Genomic DNA, 19,638 nt, shown 5'->3' with positions numbered 1-19,638 from the left:
CTCAAAAAAAAAAAAGAACTTTCTCTAGTCCTGTTTTCTTCTGAAAATATTATTTTATGTTTTTCCTGTAATTTCTTCTAAAAGTTTTTTATACAGTCTTACATTTTATATTTATCCTTTGATCAATTTTTGGTTAACATTTGTGTAAGATGTGAGGTTTACAATAAGAATTTTGTTTTGCTTTTTATAACTGTCCAATTGCTCCACCTCATTTGTTAAAAAGACTATCCTTCCTCCAATGAATGATTTTTGTACCTTTTCAAATATCAGTGTGGGACTAATTCTGAGTTTCTACTCTTTCTTTTTGGTACTGGGGATCAAACTCGGGACCTTGCACTTGCAAGGCAGGCAGTGGAACTACTGAGCTAAATCCCCAGCTCTGAGTTTCTACTCTTCCACTGATCCATGTGACCAAATATTTTAAAGTAAAAAGATTTTTAAAAGTCCAGTGAAGCTCTAGAGAGAAGGACTGAAAAAAATATCCTTTGGATTTGGCAAACAGTGGTCACTTGCGATATCAATGATGAAGTAGTGGAGTTCCTAAAAGCCACATTCCCAAGAGGAGTGGGTTCAGGAGTGAAGACTATTTTCATGCCTTACAACTGCAAGTCACTACAAAGCAAGAACTATAGAGGAACAGTATGAATGCTAAACATACATTAAAATACATCTTACAATTTACCCAGCCTCACACATATGGGGTTTTTTACACCTAACAGAGAGACATTCTTTAGAAAGTTTGGAGATAAAGGGGGAGGAAGAATGGCACTTTAAAAAACAAAACCAGGGGTCAAGGATTTAACTCAGTGGTTCCGCTGCCTGCCTCGAAAATGCAAGGTCCTCAGTTGGATTCCTGATACCAAAAAAAACCCCACAAACAATCAACAAAACAAAACCAAAAGCCTTGATTAGCTAAAAGGAGTTTCTTCCATGTATTCTTAATTCACAGGGAAGTTAGACGGGCATGGTGGCTTACTCCTACAATCCCAGCACTTGGGAGGTTGAGACACGAGGATTACTGTGAGTATAAGGCCAGCCGCAGCTACATAATGAGTTCAAGGCCAGCCTGAACTGCACAGTGAGACCCTGTTTCAAAACAAATAAAATAAATAAAAGGAAATACTGAGGAAACATGAGGAAATACTGTCCTCAACCCTCTATCACCAAAGAAAACCTTAGGGAATTAGAAAACTTAAAGTCCTGTCTGGGAATATGCTGCATAAAATGTAACCAGCTCCATGTCTCTGTATCCTTTACTATTAAAGAAGTTTTACATGATGTCCTCTTTCCATCAATCACATTTTCCATCAATCAGTCTCATACAGTCCTCCATATGGTCAGTGTCTTTCCTTTTTCTTTTTTTCTTTTATATCTCTAGCACCTAGAATAGATTCTCAGTAAGTATTTGTAGAGTGGATAAATAACTATCATTATATCAGTGTTGAGATAACCTAGGATGGGATTTAACCGGTAGATTTAGAAAAAACTTTAATAACCTCTTTGAACATTTTTCAACAGGAAATTAAAAAATTGAACTCACTCCTTTTTTTTTAACATCACTGGTCATCTGTCAAAACAAACAAATAAAATATAATTAAGTCAAGAAGTAAATTTTAAATTTTTAAAAAATCAAAAATAATCTGAAATGTTATTTTTAAAAATTAATTAGATTGAGACTGACTCAATTAAAAATTAAAATGATGTAAGGATACATTTTTAAAAGAGAAAACAACTTACAGTTGAAGGATAATCAGGCTCTGGTAATGGAGGTATTCTTTTATTCAGTGTTCTGTCTAGATTTATTTTGGCTCTATCAATTCTGAAATTTATAGTTAGAAAAAATGAGTCAAAGATAACATTAGCATAAATTATTAAAACACTGTAAGTCGAACATTTTTCAACTATACTAAAAGAGATATTCAAGAACTCTTTATCTGACTGAATTTTCTACAAGAAACAAATCCTAACAGCCATTATCAGTGTGGCCTTATAATGCAAAAGAGTAAGACTAAAAATAAAATGAATTTTCTTCAACTATAATTTACTGACAATCTAAAAATTAATCCTGGTGCAGTGTATTGTTTCTATTTAAATGCCCCCTGTTGGAGAAGCCTTCCCTTACACCCTATGTTAAGATGCTCCTCTTTATCTATCTCTTTTATCTTTATTTTGATTCATATCACTTACCACCATTTGATATACAGATATTCTTTGTTTAACAACCTGCACATTTAACAACAACCAAGATGCACTGTTCAGACTTACTACCTGCCGCTCAGACTTACAACCCACATTCAGACTTTCAGTGCAGGAATGTGAGCTACAATGCAGCCCTATGGTGGCTTCTTCTAAAGTATAATACTGTAATTTTTGCTGATTGTACTATACTATACAGTACTGTAGTTTAATGCTCTGTTACACATTATAGTATAGCATGTAAGTGTTATGCAAATAAAAGCAAAGTCATCAGGTTGGAGTTTCCTTTGACAATTTATTTGTTCTGAATATTGTACTGTACATACTAGAAACAATTCTTCTTAGCGACCAATTCATTTAACCACTGAGCTGCCAGAACATATCCCTGTCGTTATTTAAGAATGTGTGGCCAGTGCCCAGGAGGAGGCTCCCTGGCTGCCATTCCACCACTCCCAGGGCAGAGGAGGTGAGCCAAACCCAGCACCAAGGAGGAGGTTCCCTGGCCACCATTCCACACTCCTAGGGCAGAGAAGGTGAGCCAATCCCAGCACCCAGGAGGAGGCTCCCCGACTGCCATTCCACCACTCCCAGGGCAGAGGAGGTGAGCCACATGGGCACCAGCAGCACCGCCTCCACCCCGCCCCCATGGAAATGACACATAAACAAGCCTCAAAAACAGATTTCCAGATCACCTACAGCAACCCCAAAGGGAAACAAGATGGAACAATGTGATACTCAATCACCTGGACTCTGTAAACTGGCAACAAAACATCATCTGGAAAAAATGAAATCAGAAATAATTTCTCAGATAACAGCAGAGATTGTGCCCATAGTGCAAGACATGATTAATAAATCTAGAGAGGACACAGATAAAAAAAATAGAGGAGCTGAGGAACATGATGAAATCCCAACATACGAAACAAATGGAATCCATAAAACAGATACAAACAGATTTCCAGGAGATTAAAAACTCCATCAAAAGTTTATGCAGCAGAATGAGCCAATGTGAGGACAGAATTTCAGGTATAGAAGATAAGATTGCAATTAGTGATCAGGAAAAGAAAAACCGCTTTAAAATTGTAAGGGACCAATCAAACTAATGAACATAGATGCAAAAATCCTTAATAAGATAATGGCCAACAGAATGCAGAAGATCATCAAGAAGATCATATACCCTGATCAACTGGGATTCATCCCAGGGATGCAGGCATGGTTCAATATATGCAAATCAATCAATGTAATACACTATATCAATAGAGCCAAGGACAAAAACCATATGATTGGGCCAGGGATTTAGCTCAGTGGTTCCGCCGCCTGCCTTGCAAGCAGAAGGACCCGAGTTCAATCCCTGGTACCAAAAAAAAAAAAACCATATGATTATCTCCATAGACGCAGAAAAAAGGATGTGACAAAATCCAACATTCATTTATGATGAAAACCCTACAAAAAATTGGAATAGACAATCTCTACCTCAAACTGATGGAAGCCATCTATGAAAAACCAACAGCCAATATCATACTAAATGGTCAAAACCTGAAATCCTTCACACTCAAATCAGGAACAAGACAAGGATGTCCACTATCACCACTCTTGTTCAATATAGTTCTGGAAACATTAGCCACGGCAATTAGACAAGAGAAAGAAATAAAAGGAATAAAGATAGGAAATGAGGAAGTCAAATTGTCATTATTTGCACATGACATGATACTCTACATAGAAGACACCAAGAACTCCACCAAAAGTCTTTTAGACTTAATAACCAAATTCAGTCAAGTAGCTGGTTACAAGGTCAACACACAAAAATCAATAGCTTTCCTCTACACGAATGACAGACTCACTGAGAGAGAAATAGGGCAAATAATTCCTTTCACAATAGCATTCAAAAAACTGAAATACCTAGGAATCAACCTAATGAAAGAAATTAAAGACCTCTTCTCTGAAAACTATGGCACTCTGAAAAGAGAGATTGAAGATGATATCAGAAAATGGACAGACATCCCCTGCTCCTGGGTAGGAAGGATTAATAGAGTGAAAATGGCCATACTTCCAAAACTGCTATATAGATTTAATGCAATTCCAATTGAGATCCCAGCAGCATACTTCATAGACCTTGAGAAAACAATCCAAAAATTCATTTGGAGCAAGAAGAGACCCAGAATAGCAAAAGCAATTCTAGGTAACAGAGACATGGCAGGGGCTATCACAATCCCCAACCTGCAACTATACTACAAAGCTACTGTGATAAAAACAGCATGGTACTGGCAAAGAAACAGGCTTGAGGACCAGTGGAACAGATTAGAAGATGCAGAAACAACGCCAGACACACTCAGCCATCTCATCTTTGACAAAGGAGCCAAACACCCTCACTGGAGGAAAGATAGCCTCTTTAATAAATGGTGCTGGAAAAACTGGCCTTCAACTTGCCAAAGATTAAAACTAGACCTGTATCTCTCACCATGCGCTAAACTAAAATCAAAATGGATTAAAGATCTAAATATTAAAATAGAAACTCTGAACCAGTTGGAACAGAGGTTAGGTAGAACCCTTGAAGACCTCAGTGTAGGAAAAGATTTTATGAACAAAACCTCAGTTGCCCGTGAACTAGCACAAACAATCAACAAATGGGATCTCTTCTTATTAAAAAGCTTCTGCACAGCAAGAGAAACCACCAGCAGTGTGAAGAGACAATCCACAATGCGGGAAAAAATCTTCACCTGCTCTTCCTCAGACAAAGGTCTACTATCTCGAATCTGGAAAGAACTTAAAAAGATCAGACCTCCCAAATTTAAAGACCCAATCCAAAAATGGGCATCTGAAATGAACAGACATTGCTCAGACAAAGAAGTAGAAATAGCAAATAAATACATGAAAAAATGTTCAACATCACTGGTCATTCGAGAGATGCAAATGAAAACAATGCTGAGATTACACTTCACTCCAGAAAGAATGGCTGCTGTCATGAAATCAACCAATAACAAATGCTGGTGGGGCTGTGGGGTAAGAGGAACCCTGCTCCACTGCTGGTGGGAGTGTAGACTGGTGCAAGCACTGTGGAAATCAGTATGGAGATACCTCAAAGAACTAGGACTGGAAGTCCCATTTGACCCCGCTATTCCACTGCTGGAGATCTTCCCCAAAGAATTAAAAGAATCATACCACAGTGATATATGTGCACCCATGTTCATAGCAGCGCAGTTTGTGATAGCTAAAACTTGGAAACAGCCCAAATGCCCATCAACTGGAGACTGGATAAAGAAAATGTGGTTTTTAAATAAAATGGAGTACTACTCAGCCATAAAAAATGAGAAATTAGAGACATTTATAGCTAAGTGGATGCACATTGAGGCGATACTCTTAAGTGAAATAAATAAGACACACATGTATAAATACCAAATAGTTTCTCTGGTGTGAGAAACTGAAAGTGTAAATAAGGACTAAAATGTATAATAGGTAATGTGAAATAGGAAGAAAAGGGGCAAAAGGGAAGGAAGTGGGAGGGCTAGGGGAAAGGATAGAAAGGAATGGGATTAATATGAGAAAATGGAAAAATAGGAACAAAATCTTTGTAAATAGGAAGGAATGGAGGGGTTGAAGGGAGGGCTGGGCAAGGGTGAAAAATAAGAACCAAGAGAGACTATGTAAAGGTGCAAATTTCCAATGATGAATGTCATTATATTGTATACCTAAAATGTACCAATGATTAGAATGAATAATCGATAATGCAAAATAGGAAGAAAAGGTCCAAAGGGGTAGGGGTAGTGGGAGGGGCAGGGGAAAGGAAAGAAGGGAAAGGAAAAATGCTGAGAAATGGAAAAAATGGAAATAAAGTCTTTGTAAATAGGGAAGAGTGGAAAGGGTGAAGGCAGGGCTAGAAATGGGGAAAAAATAAGAACCAAGATCCATTATGTAAAGGTACAATTCCCAATGAGAAATGTAATTGTGCTGTATACCTACAATGTACCAATAAAAGAATTTAATATAAAAATAAATAAATAAATAAATAAAATAATAATAAAATTGTAAGGGACCACAAGAAATCAATCCAGCCGAGGATTTAGCTCAGTGGTTCCAGCGCCTGCCTTGCAAGTGCAAGGTCCCGAGTTCGATCCCCGGTACCAAAAAAAAAAAAAAAAAGAAATCAATCCAGCAGCTACTAGATGATGCAAAGAAGAATAACATAAGACTGATTGGAGTCAATGAAGAAACAGGAGAGAGTGTAGATGACATAAAAAACTGTTCACAGAAGTGATGGCAGAAAACTTCCCAAGAAGGGGAAAAGAACTTGACATACAGATAAGTGAGGCATATAGGACTCCAATCAGCCTGGATCAAAAAAAATCTACACATAGGCATATAATAGTTAGGATTCCAGAAATCCAACAGAAGAACAAAATTCTACAAGCAGTGAGAGAAAAGAAACAAATCACATTCAAAGGAAAGCCCATCAGAATCACAGCAGACTTCTCAATGCAAACCCTCAAGGCAAGAAGAGCTTGAAGTGACGTATTTCAAGTCCTAAAGGAAAACAGCCTCCAACCTAGACTGATGTACCCTGCAAAACTATCTTTCAAAATTGATGGAAAAATAAGATACTTTCATGATAAAGAGCACCTTAGGAACTTCATGAATACCAAACCAGCACTCCAAAAAATTTTAGACAATATCCTAGGAAAAGACAATGAGGATCACAACCCCAGGAAGCCCAGCAGAATGAATCTGTTGGGTGTGACAAATTAAATGCAAAGGTGGAGAATCCAACAAAAAGAAAAAGTCATGACAAGGCTTTTAAAACTTTGAACTTCATCTCCCTAATGAGGCTATCATTCAATCTTGTTATTGTACTGATTAGTATTTTTCTGATTCTAGTGTTGCACACCTTTCCTTGTGCTGTACTGGCTATTTATTATCTAGTTGTGTCTAGTTTTTAATTGGGTTGTCTATTAATGAGCTGTAAGAGTTCTTTATATATTCTGGTAATAGGTTATATGCATTATAAATATCGTCTGTTTAAGGACTACTTTTCGTTTTAACGATGTCATTTAAAGTTCAAAATTTTGATGGAATCTCATTTATCAATTTTTTTCTTTCATACATCATGTTTTTTGTATCTTAGGAAGTTCTTGTCTACCCTAAATTCATAAACATTTTCCCTTATAATTTCTTCTTAAAGTTTTATACTTTTAGGCTTTCATATTTAGGTTCATAGACCCTTTCAAGTTATTTTTATGTCTGGAAATAAGGGTTGAGGTTAATTTTTTATATACAGATACCAGGTGTTCTAGTGCCATTTGCTGAAAACACTATCTTTTCCTCTGCTCTTGAATTGAGTTTATATTCTATAAAATGTTAATGTTAAATAATCTTTCAAAACTCAGTGGACCATATATGTGTGGTTCTATTTGTAGATTCTCTGTTTTATTCCAATGATCTATATGTCTTTCCTTATACTAACACTGCCTTGATTACTGTAGCTTCAGAGGAAGTCTTAAAATTAGGTACTAAATGTCTTCCAACACTGTTTTTTTTTCTTTCTTTTTACTTTTCTAGGTCCTTTGTACTCCTACGTCTTCATTTATAGCAAGTATACATAGACCTGAATTTTTATATATACCTTGTGCTTTCTTTTTTTTTTTTTCTTTTTTTTTTTTTTTTTGCTATTGGGGATTGAACTCAGGACCTTGAGCTTGTGAGGCAGGTGCCAGAACCACTGAGCTAAATCCCCGGCCCCTACCTTGTGTTTTCTAATCCTGCTAAATTCAAGTACAAGTTCTAGGGGCTCCTAGAGATTTCTTAGTATTTTCTCTGTAGATGATCATTTCATCTACATATAAACATTTTGCATCTACCTTGCCAATCCTATCCTAATTGTGTCATTTTATTGCCAGACTATTTTGGTTTGGGCCTGTTTCAGTGTTCAATGGACAGATGAAGAGCAGGCATATCTGCCCTTGTTCCCCGCCTTAGGGAGAAAGCATTGTATCTTCTCCATTCATATAAGGCATTCTCGCTGGAAGTTTGGAGTACATGTCTTTGATCTGTTGAGAAGGTTCTGTTCTACTTCTAGTCTCCTGATAGCTTTTACCATGAACAGCTGTAGAATTTAATCCAATACTTTTTCTCCAACTAGTGACAGGATCATATGGCTTTTTTCTTTCCTCTATTAAAATGATAACTTTTGGGGGTGGATCTTCCAATGCTGAACCAACACTGCCAGCCCTATAATAAAATCACTTTCTACATCCTGCCAGATCTGACTTCTAATAGTTTGTTTTGTTAAACAAATTTCTATCTGTGTTCATACTTTTTTCTTCTATTATCTTTATCCAGTTTTAGGATTAGCACAATGTTGATTTCCTAAAATGTGGGGAGAAGTGTTCCTTCTTTATTCTGCTTTAAATGTTTGATATAATTTATCAGTTAAAATGTATATGAGCCTGTTGTCATATAGGTAAGTTTTCAAGCTAGGAATATACTTTCTTTAATAGGTGCTATTCAAATTTTATATTTCCTCAAGAGTTAGTTTCATTAATTTGTCTTTCATGGTACTTCTTAGAAGTTGTCAAATTTATTTTTAAAAAATGATTTTTGTAATATGCTTTCTATATGCTTTTAAATTCTGTAAAATCTGTGGTAATGTCTCCTAGATCTTGATATTTTAATTTTAAAAATGTACAATTGATATTGTGTAATAGCAAGAAATGGTCTAAAGGAGCAGGGGAAGTCGGAGGGGTAGGGGAAAGGGACAAAGGGCAAAGAAAAAATAGGAGAAAAGGAAAAAAATGGAAACAAAGTCTTTGCAAATAGGGAAGGGAGGGCAGGGGAAGGGGAAAAACATAAGAACCAAGATACTCATGCAATGGTACAAGATCCCAATGATGAATGTAACTGTATTTTATATCTAAAATGTACCAATAAACTTAATGGGAAAAAAAAGAATGTCTGTAATATATGTTGTAGGCGCTTTTATTTATTGACATTATCCCCAACAGCTAGAAGAGCACATAATAAGTGTTCAATAAACAGTTGTGCCTTCAGCATGGTTTACAGATTTTTATCATCCGTAAGATAGAATTTCCTCTTTAAGTTCCATTCATCTATCAACAAATATTTATTGAATGCCTATATTACACATATCACACTACTAGATGCTATAAAACTACAGCAGCAACAAATCTCTAGAAATTTATAAATTGATTGGCTGAAAAGATAAAAACAAAGTACCATATACTTTCGTGGTACAAAGGAAAGACAATTTCAGTTCTGTGTGAGGGCCACATGAGTACATAAGCATTTGCAATGAGCTTTAAGTGAAACAGGATTTAGGGTGGAGATGTGCTTTTCCAGGATCTGAAAAAGCAAAGATCCTGAGAAACAGGAAGGTAAAAGAAGGATCAAAAGGAAAGAAGCGGGGGGCGGGGGGGGGGAGGAAAGAAGGGGAACAGGGAGTTAGTTGTCTAATGTGCCCAAAATCTATGGGATAAGGTGGAGATAAGTCTAGAGAAGTAGATTGGAAAATTTAGTCAAGGACCTCAAATAGCAAACTCTACTCAACAGACAACAGTGAGCCACTGAGACTTTTTGAGCACTGGAAACAGTTTTAGAAAAATATATCTACCAAGGACCTGGGTTCGATCCCCGGTACCAAAAAAAAAGAAAAAAAGAAATCCAGCTAAGTGTAGTGGTACACATTTGTCATCCCAGCACTCTTGGAGACTAAGGCAAGAGATTACAAGTTCAAACCCAATCTGGGAAACCCAGTGACTTAGGAAGATCATGTCTCAAAATTTAAAAAGTTGTGGATGTAGCTTAGTGTGAAGGCAATTGATTCAATCCCTAATACCACAAATGACAGAGACAGACAGACAGACAGACAGGCAAGGGTGGGAGGATAGAGGAGAAGAAGACAAACCTAATAGTTTGTAAAGGCTAGATACATTATAAATTATGACTAAAGAACATATACAATGAAAAAACAAACTAGGCCTCAAGTATATTGGAGGATGCCACGTATGACAGGAATGATGAAAAACAACTGAAGGAATGAAGGGCTTACCATCAAAGAGATTAAAGGAGAGCCAAAAGGAATTTCAAAGAAAGGGTGGCCAATGGAGCCACAAAACCATGGCCTAGTAAATTCCACATAAAGACAAGGGCCACGTCTGTTTTTTGCACTGCTCTATCCACACCACTTAGGTAGTATCTTTCATGGTGTGAGCTCAGTAACTATCTGTTAAAAGAATGACCAGAATAGTAGACACGAAAAAGATCTTGCATATCTAGTTACCTAACAGGTGGATCTTCACAATAATATCAAGCTATACCCACGGTATTCGAGGGTGAGAGGTGGTAAGTGGCAGTCATCCACACTTTCTGAGGCAGTCCAATTTATTCTCAGCTAGTTCATATTCTTAGGAACAAATTTCTTATACTGAGTTGTATCCTTTTAACTTCTATTCTCTGGAGCAATATAGGTCATATTCTTCTTTCATATTACCCTTCCAAAACTTAATCCAGTTCCTTCATCTACTCCTGTTAATAAGAATTACTATTTATGGTGAGCTTATTATGTTACAGGCATTGGCTCTAGATCTTTATAAGCATAGATCTCAGTTAACCCTCAAAAGGAGTAAGTACTTTTCTCCATCTGACAAATAGGAACATGAAGATAAATAAAGTTACATAACTTGCCAAATTTAAATCCCTAACAAACTGCAGAAATAGGATATGAACTGGGGCATGATTGATGCTAGAACTAATTAAGAAAATCAGCTTCCTTTAAATTATATAGTTTCAACTTTCCTCAATCTCCCCTTTATCTATTTTGATTTATCATTCTCTCTCTTAAAGTGTGATCCCAGAATTCCAGATGTTTTTTGACAAGCATAAAGTGAAATTTTTCTGTCTTTTAGATATTCTACTTTTACTAAAACTGAATTAAGTTTTAATTCATCCCAAGACTGAATTAGATTTTTTTGGTGGTTGTTTTTTGTTTTTGTTTTTGTTTTCAATACTGGGAATTAAACAAAGGGTTCAATATCTCTGAGATCTATCTCTACCTCTTTTCCCATTTTTAAATTTTGAGGCAGGGTCTCATAAAATCACTAAATTGGGGAGTCTAGGCTAAAATGTTTCATCCTCCTGCCTCAGGATACCAGAGTGTTGGAATTACAGGCATGTGCAACCATGTTGATTCTTTTTTTTGTTTGTTTTTTCTTTCCTGCTACCAGGGATCAAACTCAGGACCTTGTGCTTGCAAGGCAGGAGTGGTGCCACTGAGCTAAATCCCCGGTTCTTCCTGTTGATTCTTTTTTTTTTTTTTCCTTCCTGTAGATTCTTAATTAGCACATACTAAACTAAAACTTCCAAGCTTTTTTTTCAGTTGTGACACATTTATTGGGATGATCCACGGGACCAGGGTCTTCTAAGACTTTTTGACATGAAGTAGAAAATGTGCTTGGAATCTGCTCCTTGTCCTTTTCTTTGTTAAAGCTTTGGAGTAAGAACAATCTAACTCCTAGGGAACTCCCTACTGAGTCTACTGAAACAATTAGTTGAGTCCTAGGAATAAAGAAGGTTAAAGATCTCTAATAGAATATGTACTGATATTAGCTAATATACCTTATAAATTTAGATTTGAACATAAGAGTTTGATGGACTAATAAAAATATAAAAGTAAAGCAGTTTTATGGTTAACAGACCTTTTTAAGTGTAAGGAAGATAAATTGGCAAATATTTAAATTATTAAATTGATAACATGAATGTCAACAACATAATAGTAAGATGCAGTCAGTTGCAAAAGCATTTATAAAAGACTGACCAAGAAGGAAAAGAGTATGCAAAAAAGTAAGCAAGGAATCTATCAGAGGGAAATTTCCCATTTTATACTTCAGTATTGGGTCAAAATGTTGTAAATGAGATCCATGTCTTTTTCTTTTATTTATCCCCAGAACCCAATAAATAGCCTCAGGTATTGGAAATTCTCAGTTAACTGTTGGACTGAATTGAATCACCATTTTCACAGCCTTTGGTAACCAATACCTAAATTAGTTTTAATTTCCACTAAATTGGGGGGGAGTAGACAGCAGAATATGGGACTACATTTTCTTTTGTATTGAGAAAATTTAATTACAAATGTTTGGAAGACAAGCACTTTGTCAAATCCAATGCTATTTGTAGAGGCCCAATTACTTGGTTGTACTTTCGGGGACCAGTATTATTATAACATACTGAGATTTAGAACAGCCAGGGATTTAGCTCAGTGGTTCTGCTGCCTGCCTCAAAAGCGAAAGGTCCTGAGTTCAATTACCAGTGAAAACAAAACAAAACAAAACACTATGAGACATTTAGAACAGTGTAGAGCTTAAAGTTTTTAAACTTTAGAACCAGATCACTTGGATCCAAACTCCATTTATGTGACCTTTGGCAAGTTACTTACCTTCTCTGTACCTCAGTTTATTCATCTAAAAGATAGAAATAATAGTATTTACCTTATAGGGTTGTTGTGTGTATAGGTAAAGCAATATGAACAACATCTGAAAAAGTACTGTATAGTATTTGCTATCACTATGATTACTTTTCAATGGTTTTTCTAATTAATTTGATAATATTTTGCTCATGAACAACCTACATGGTTAAGACTTTTTGTAAGAATATAAATACTAATCATTTCATTTGAGTTCCAAGCAAGAATGGTTTATGAATATGCTACTTACACTAACTTATTAATTTTGTTCTGCTGCTCCTTGGATCTTCTGTACTTTAGTAGCTTTATTTGTTTTGGTGTGACAGCATATAGGTTTTCTGGAGGGTAGACAATGGGTGGTAACTTCAACTTCAGAGCCTCCTTTTCTGCTGAAATGGCAGCTTCGTTTGGATCAGACATCTTGGTCCCCTAAAGATTAAAATAGTATGTACTCTGAAAAGAAAAAGTCCACACACCCGTTATTGTAAAAGCAAGCCTCAATATAGTCATAGCTTATATATCAATACCAAAAATAAAATTCTACATCCTTTTAGATCTTCCCCCCAAGTATGATGTTAGCTAAAGCATGGCAGTTGAGGTAAGTGGGCAGGGATTCCTGTTGGAGCTGAACTACTCATTTGCTAGGAAAAATGAAGACAAACATTTCCTCTTCAGTGCTTGAAATAAAAGAACTGAATTGGTGCTCTGTAAATATCCTTCAAGCTCTAAAATTCTGGGTTAGAGTATTTCCCTAACCAACATTAAAAAAGAAAAAAGAAAATCCAATTGTTGAAAGAGAATCTCCTCCTCCCAGAAAAGCTGGTATTTAACATCTTAACATTATTGCTAATCTTGCTGCCTTCCTAGTGATATTATGATCAAGCACAAATATTTGTACTTAATGCACAGCAAATCTAAAATATCATATAAATGCTCAACAATTGATACCTATCCAACTGTGATATCAACTACAATTGCCATAAATGCCCACAAGATTTGGAGATTCCTACCTTCAAAGAGTATTTCTGGTGGAACCAAATCAAGATCACCTGGTCAGGAAGAGAGATCAAGAGAAGAGCAAAGAACAAATACAGTACCTCTAATTGTTTCTTGTCTCAAGGAAAGAGAGAGACTTCCAGAACCTCTCCTTTGGTGATAAGAAGGAGTTTAATGAAGGGTAAAACCTTCAGAATGTCACTTGTTCCCTGCCCAGTAACTGGTGAGCTATGGTCACCAAGTGAGTTTGAAAACAACTTTGTTGTCGTCCTGGAAACTATCCGTGGCCACTTTGAGAAGGGCTGGACAAAGTAGGGAAGAGGGGAGCAGCTGCTGAGCTACAATAGATTAGGGTCACTTGTCACAACAATAATTCATTACTCAAGTAAATGGAGAGTGAGGTGTTTTTTTTAAACCCAACTGCCTTCCCTTGGAAGGGGTTCAGGAAATCAGTCTTTTAAATTGTGGAAAACTGCAAGATTAGAAATTTGGATCCATTGGAAACAAAACAAAACAAAACTATATCTTTCTCTGAGAGAAAGATAGTCTTCAAGTGCCTCCATAATTACTTCTTATAAATATTGTGACTAATTAGCAGTTGATATTGTTTTTATATTTGCTTCTGTTTATCCAGCACTTTCAGGAAATCCTTGCTAAAATCAGATTTTAAGGTATGTAAACTTTGCAAACATTCTTGGAGAAAAAAATGTGAAAGGTTGCAGTTGGATGCCTTACAGTATATACACCATGTAAACCAGTCTACATGAATACTAGATGCCTAAATAAAACTGAAGGATGAATTAACCCTGTTGGTGTATTGATGACATATTCATAATATGTCTGTGTGCCAGTCACTATGTCAAGAATTTGTTTTAATGCGGGAATAGCCTACATTATTGTATCTGGCACACTGTAGGTACTGCATAAATGACATTTAAAGTGAGTGAACTACCAGGTGTGATGAGTAATCTCAGAACTCAGGAGATTGAGGCAGGAGGATCACTGTGAGTTTCAAGCCACCCTGGACTACACAGTGAGTCCAAGGCCAGCCTGAACTGCATAGAGACTCTGTCTCAAAAATAAAATAAAATTTTAAAGTAAAATAAAAATGAATGAACAAATAAAACTTTCTCATAGTTGTAAAGCAAACTAGCTTTCTGCTAGACCTGTGCAGCCACCAATCTGCTTTTGGTTTCTATAGGTTTGTTATTTCTGGAAATTTCTTATAAATGTAATCATTCATTATGTAGTCTTGTGTCTGGCTTCTTTCACATGATAGTGTGTTTGATGTTCATCCACGTGTAATGTGTAATAGAAGTTACTTCTTTTTATTGTTGACTTGTATTCCATTCTATGTATATATTTTATTTATCCATTCACCAGTTTGAGAATATTATGCATGAAGATTTATCCATAAATCTTTGGATGAACATAAATTTTTATCTCTCATGGTATGAAATCTACAATGGAATTGCTGGTTTGAATGGTAAGTCTATTTTAACATTTTAAGGAACTGCCAAACTGTTTTCCAAAGTGGCTGATTTTACATTCCTACGAGCCACGTATGAGAGTTTCTTTCTCCACATATTTGCCAACACCTAGTAATGTCTTTTTGATTATGGTTATTCTAGTGAGCATATAGTAGTACCTGACTACGGTTTTAATTTGTATTTCCCTGATATTGTTGACCATCTTTTCATGTGCTTTCTGAGCCATTAATGTATCTTCTCCTTCTATCTCCTTCTTCTTTGTAGTGTTAGGAATTGAACTCAGGGCCTGATGCTAGGCAAGTGCTTCCCACTGAGCTATATTCCCAGCCCATGATATATCTTTTTTTGATGAAATGTCCATTCAAAAATTTTGTCTATTTTTAGATTATGTTTTTATCATTTGGTTTTAATTGTTTATATATTCCAGATATGAATTTTATCAGATAATTTGCAAACATATTCTCCTGTTCTATATTATGTCTTATCCTTTTTTTAATTATATTTTTATTTGTTTTGAGACAGGGTCTGGCTATGTAGCTTAGGCTGGCCTTGAACTCACTATGCAGTCCAGATAGATAAGGTTATTAAGATTTTCTCCTAATGTTTTACATTTAGGTCTACAATCCATTTAGAGTTAATTTTTGTCATCTGAATATACAACTGTTTCAGTACCATTTGCTGAACATGTTGTCTTTCCCCACCAAAATGCCTTGATGGCTTTTTAAAAAAAATACTTGAAGCCAGGAATAGTGGCACACGGCTGTAATTCCAGCCACTCAGGAGGCTGGGGCAGAAGAAATGGGGAGTTCAAAGACAGTCTGGGCAACTTAGCAAGACCCTGTCTCAAAATAAATAAAATGATTGGGGATGGGCTGGGGATTTAGCTCAGTGGTTCCGTCGCCTGCCTTGCAAGCGCAAGGTCCTGAGTTCGATCCCCAGTACCAAAAAAAAAAAAAAAAAAAAAAAGATTGGGGATGTAACTCAGTGACAGAGTGCTTGCACTGCAAGGTCCTGGGTTCAAACCCCAGAGCAGGGAGAGTGGTGTGGTGCAGAGGGGAATCCCTTGACTACTCTGGCATGATAGTGGATGTCTGTAGTCCCAGCAACTCAGAAGGCTGAGGCTGGAGGATTACTTAAATCCACAAGTTTGAGATCAGCCAGGGCAACACACCAAGATTTTAAAACAATCATTATTTGACTGTAACATAATGTAAAGGTTTATTTCTAGGCTCTCAATTCTGTTTCATTGATCTATTGCTAATCTATAAACCATACCATAATGCCTTGACTACTAAGAAGTTTTAGTTTTAAAATTGGGTAGTGTTAAGGGGCCAGGGATTTAGCTCAATAGCACCACACCTGACTGGCAAGTACAAAGTCCTGGGTACAGTTCCTGGTACCAGAAAAAAAAAATTGGGAAATTGGGTAGTGTTAGTCCTCGGACTTTGTTTTTCTTTTATAAAAAAAATATCTAGTTTTGGGCCGGGGATTTAGCTCAGTGGTTTCACCGCCTGCTGCGCAAGCACAAGGACCCAAGTTCAATCTCCATACCAAAAAAAAAACAAAACAGATTATCTAGTTTTGGCTATTCTAGGCCTTTTGCATTTGGGATCAGTTTTTCAATTTCTGCAAAATGGCCAGCTATGAATTGGACAGATCCTTTGCTTTGAATGGAAGGAAATTAATTAAACATATTAATTTGCAGCTGAAAATCCTCCCCTAAAAGCTCTAGTTTTGTATCTAAAAGTTAAAAATATTATTTATGAAAGCAAGCAAGTTTATTTAGCAAATCTTTGATTATTTAAAAAGTATTTTTGGATGCAACATCAAAATGTGATTCTCTAGTCATCAATGTCTTTTCTTCCTCCTCCTCCTCCCCTCCCACCTCCCCACTCTTTTTCTTCTCCTTCTTCTTTATAACACAAATGGTGAAGATGCTAAGAGAATGTAGAAGGGAAATTTGGTAAGCTATGTACCATTCATTTCAAAAGTGAAAATGGAACCGCAAGGTAGGCATGGTGCCCATGCACCTGTAGTCCTAGCTCCTCTAAAGGCTGAGGCAAGAGGACCACTTGGACCCAGGAACTTAAAACCACACTGAGAGATCTCATCTCCCAAAATAAATTATTATGCCAGGCATGGTGGTGCATACCTGTAATCCTAGGTACTCAGGAAGCTGAGGAAGAATGCTCACAAATTCAATGCCAGCCTGAGCAATTTACTGAAATTGTCTCAATATAAAATTTTAAAAAGGGCTGGGACATAGCTCAGTAGTAGAGTGCTTACCTAGCATTCATGAGGCCCTGGATTCAATACCCAGTACCAATAAACCAAATAAATAATAAAATTTTAAATGGGTATTCAGGGAAAAGAAATGAATCCATATGCTTAAGAGCTCTTTAAGGACTTAAACTTGGGTATATTTTACATAAGTTCTTTGAATTTTTCTTCAAATTAGGGCCAGGGATTTAGCTCAGTGGTTCTACCACCTGCCTTGAAAGCTAAGGACCCGAGTTCAATTCCCAGTACCAAAAAAAAAAACCAAAAAACCAAAAAAACAAAACTTTCTTTGCTTCTCGGCCTTTTGGCTAAGATCAAGTGAATTTTTCTTCAAATTAATTTTTATTGGTATTATATTAAATAACAATTACTATATTAAACACCTGTATAGTATATACACTATGTAGCAATTTGTAACAAAATTGATACAGTAAGTAAATACAAAGAAATAGAAAAGTGGATCCCTTAAGGTAAATGGAAATGATTGAGTTTGGAATATATGGAGAACTACCCTGAAGTGATATCACCAGATACTACTCAAAACTTCTGAATGCTATCACTGCAACATCATGTTGACTTTGGGTTAAAAAAAAAAAAATATATATATATATATATATATATATATGTAAATTATCTGTGTGAATTTATAGCTAAATGGATGGACCTTGAGACCATACTCCTAAGTGAAATAAATCGGACACATATTTTTAAATACAGCATTGTTTCTCTGGTGTGAAAAACCAAAAGCGGAAATAAGGACTGAGATGTATAATGGATGTTGGGAAATGAAAGAAAGTGTTCAAATCGGAAGGGGAACAGGGAGAAGGGAGAAAGGAAGGAAGGGACAAGGAAAAAAGTGAAAATACAAAGAAAAAATGGAAACAAAGCTTTTGTACATAGGGAGAGGAGGGGCTTGAGGGAGGAAATGGGATAAAATAAATTTATTTTTAAAATTAACTATCTGTTGATATTGTAATTTTTAAAATGTATAATTGATATTGTGTAATAGGAAGAAAAGGTCTAAAGGAGTAGGGGAAGTGGGAGGAGCTGGGGAAAGGAAAGAAGGGAAAAGAAAAAATATGAAGAAAGGAAAAAAATGGAAACAAAGTCTTTGCAAATAGAGAAGGGTGGAGGGGGTGAAGGGAGGGCAAGGGAAGGGGAAAAAAATAAGAACCAAGATACTCATGTAAAGGCACGAGATCCCAATGATGAATGTAACTATATCTAAAATGTATCAATAAACTTAATGGAAAAAAAATTAACTATCTGTGTGATTAACTGCCAAAGTCATTAACCAAAGTAAAGTTAATCAAAAGAAGATAGTCTCTGCACACAGATCTTTGCAGACATATATACAGGTACAATGACATGAGGAGATGTGACGAGAATAACTGATAAGTCAGCCTATGTTTTCTGACATGGACAGAGAATGGCTGAATAAACTTATTAAAAATAATAACTTAAAACAATAACATCATTATTACTAAAAATTATTAGCCATTCTTCCTTTGGTATCAGGGAAAACATTATTGTCTCAGTCTTCTAATCTTAAATTTTCATTACATAATTATAATTTATATAATTTACAAGGCTATAGAAATATTGCTTCAAACACAACATTTAGGGCCAGGGATTTAGCTCAGTGGTTCTGCCACCTGGCCCACAAGCGCAAGGACCCGAGTTCAATCCCCAGTACCAAAAAAAAAGAGTGGGTGTGAATGATCCCAGCACTCAGGAGGATGAGGCAGGAGGATTGCCACAAGTTCGAGGCCAGCCTAAGCTACACAGTGAGTTCAAGATCAGCCTGGACCATATAGCAAGACCTTGTCTCAAAAAACAAAAACAACAAAAAGACAGTTAAAAGAACCAGGTGTGATGGTGTATGCCTAGCACTCTGGGAGGCTGAGACAGGAGGATCTATGGGTATGTTTTACTCTTTCAAACAAATTGAAGTATCAAAAAAAGAAGAAACAGGGCCGGGGATTTAACTCAGTGGTGCCGCCGCATGCCTTGCAAGCACAAGGTCCTGAGTTCAATCCCCAGTACCAAAAAAAAAAGAAAAACAAAAACAAAAAGAAGTGTGATATTTTATGACATGTCTCAAAACCCGGACTAAGACTTGTCACAGAGGCCAGATGTGGTGATGCACGCCTGTAATCTCAGCACTTAGGAAGGCTGAGGTAGGAGGACTGCAAATTCAAGTGAAGCCAGGGC

General features: G+C 36.3%; 1 protein-coding gene across 14 annotated transcripts in view; it reads right to left on the bottom strand.

Moving 5' to 3' along the window:
- The window catches only part of Dnah12 (dynein axonemal heavy chain 12), a 277,734-nt gene that overhangs the window by 254,215 nt on the left and 3,881 nt on the right, over nt 1-19,638 (bottom strand). For 11 of the 14 annotated variants that reach the window (XM_087182321.1, XM_087182331.1, XM_087182327.1 and 8 more), the window contains exons 2-4: nt 12,909-13,111; nt 1,738-1,819; nt 1,541-1,567 (exon numbers count right to left, since the gene is read on the bottom strand). In XM_087182321.1, coding sequence (XP_087038447.1) covers nt 1,541-1,567; nt 1,738-1,819; nt 12,909-13,078 — 279 coding nt within the window. In that variant the 5' untranslated portion in view covers nt 13,079-13,111. Of the gene's footprint in view, nt 1-1,540; nt 1,568-1,737; nt 1,820-12,908; nt 13,112-13,668; nt 14,186-19,638 lie in introns of those variants that run through there. The other 3 variants (XM_087182324.1, XM_087182322.1, XM_087182325.1) reach the window with 3 other exon arrangements.

Source organism: Heterocephalus glaber, unplaced genomic scaffold (genome assembly GCF_053883595.1).
Source record: "Heterocephalus glaber isolate CG9 unplaced genomic scaffold, H.glaber_assembly_v1.0 deba00001472, whole genome shotgun sequence".
NCBI lineage: Eukaryota > Metazoa > Chordata > Mammalia > Rodentia > Bathyergidae > Heterocephalus > Heterocephalus glaber.
This window is presented reverse-complemented; position numbering and strand designations above follow the sequence as displayed.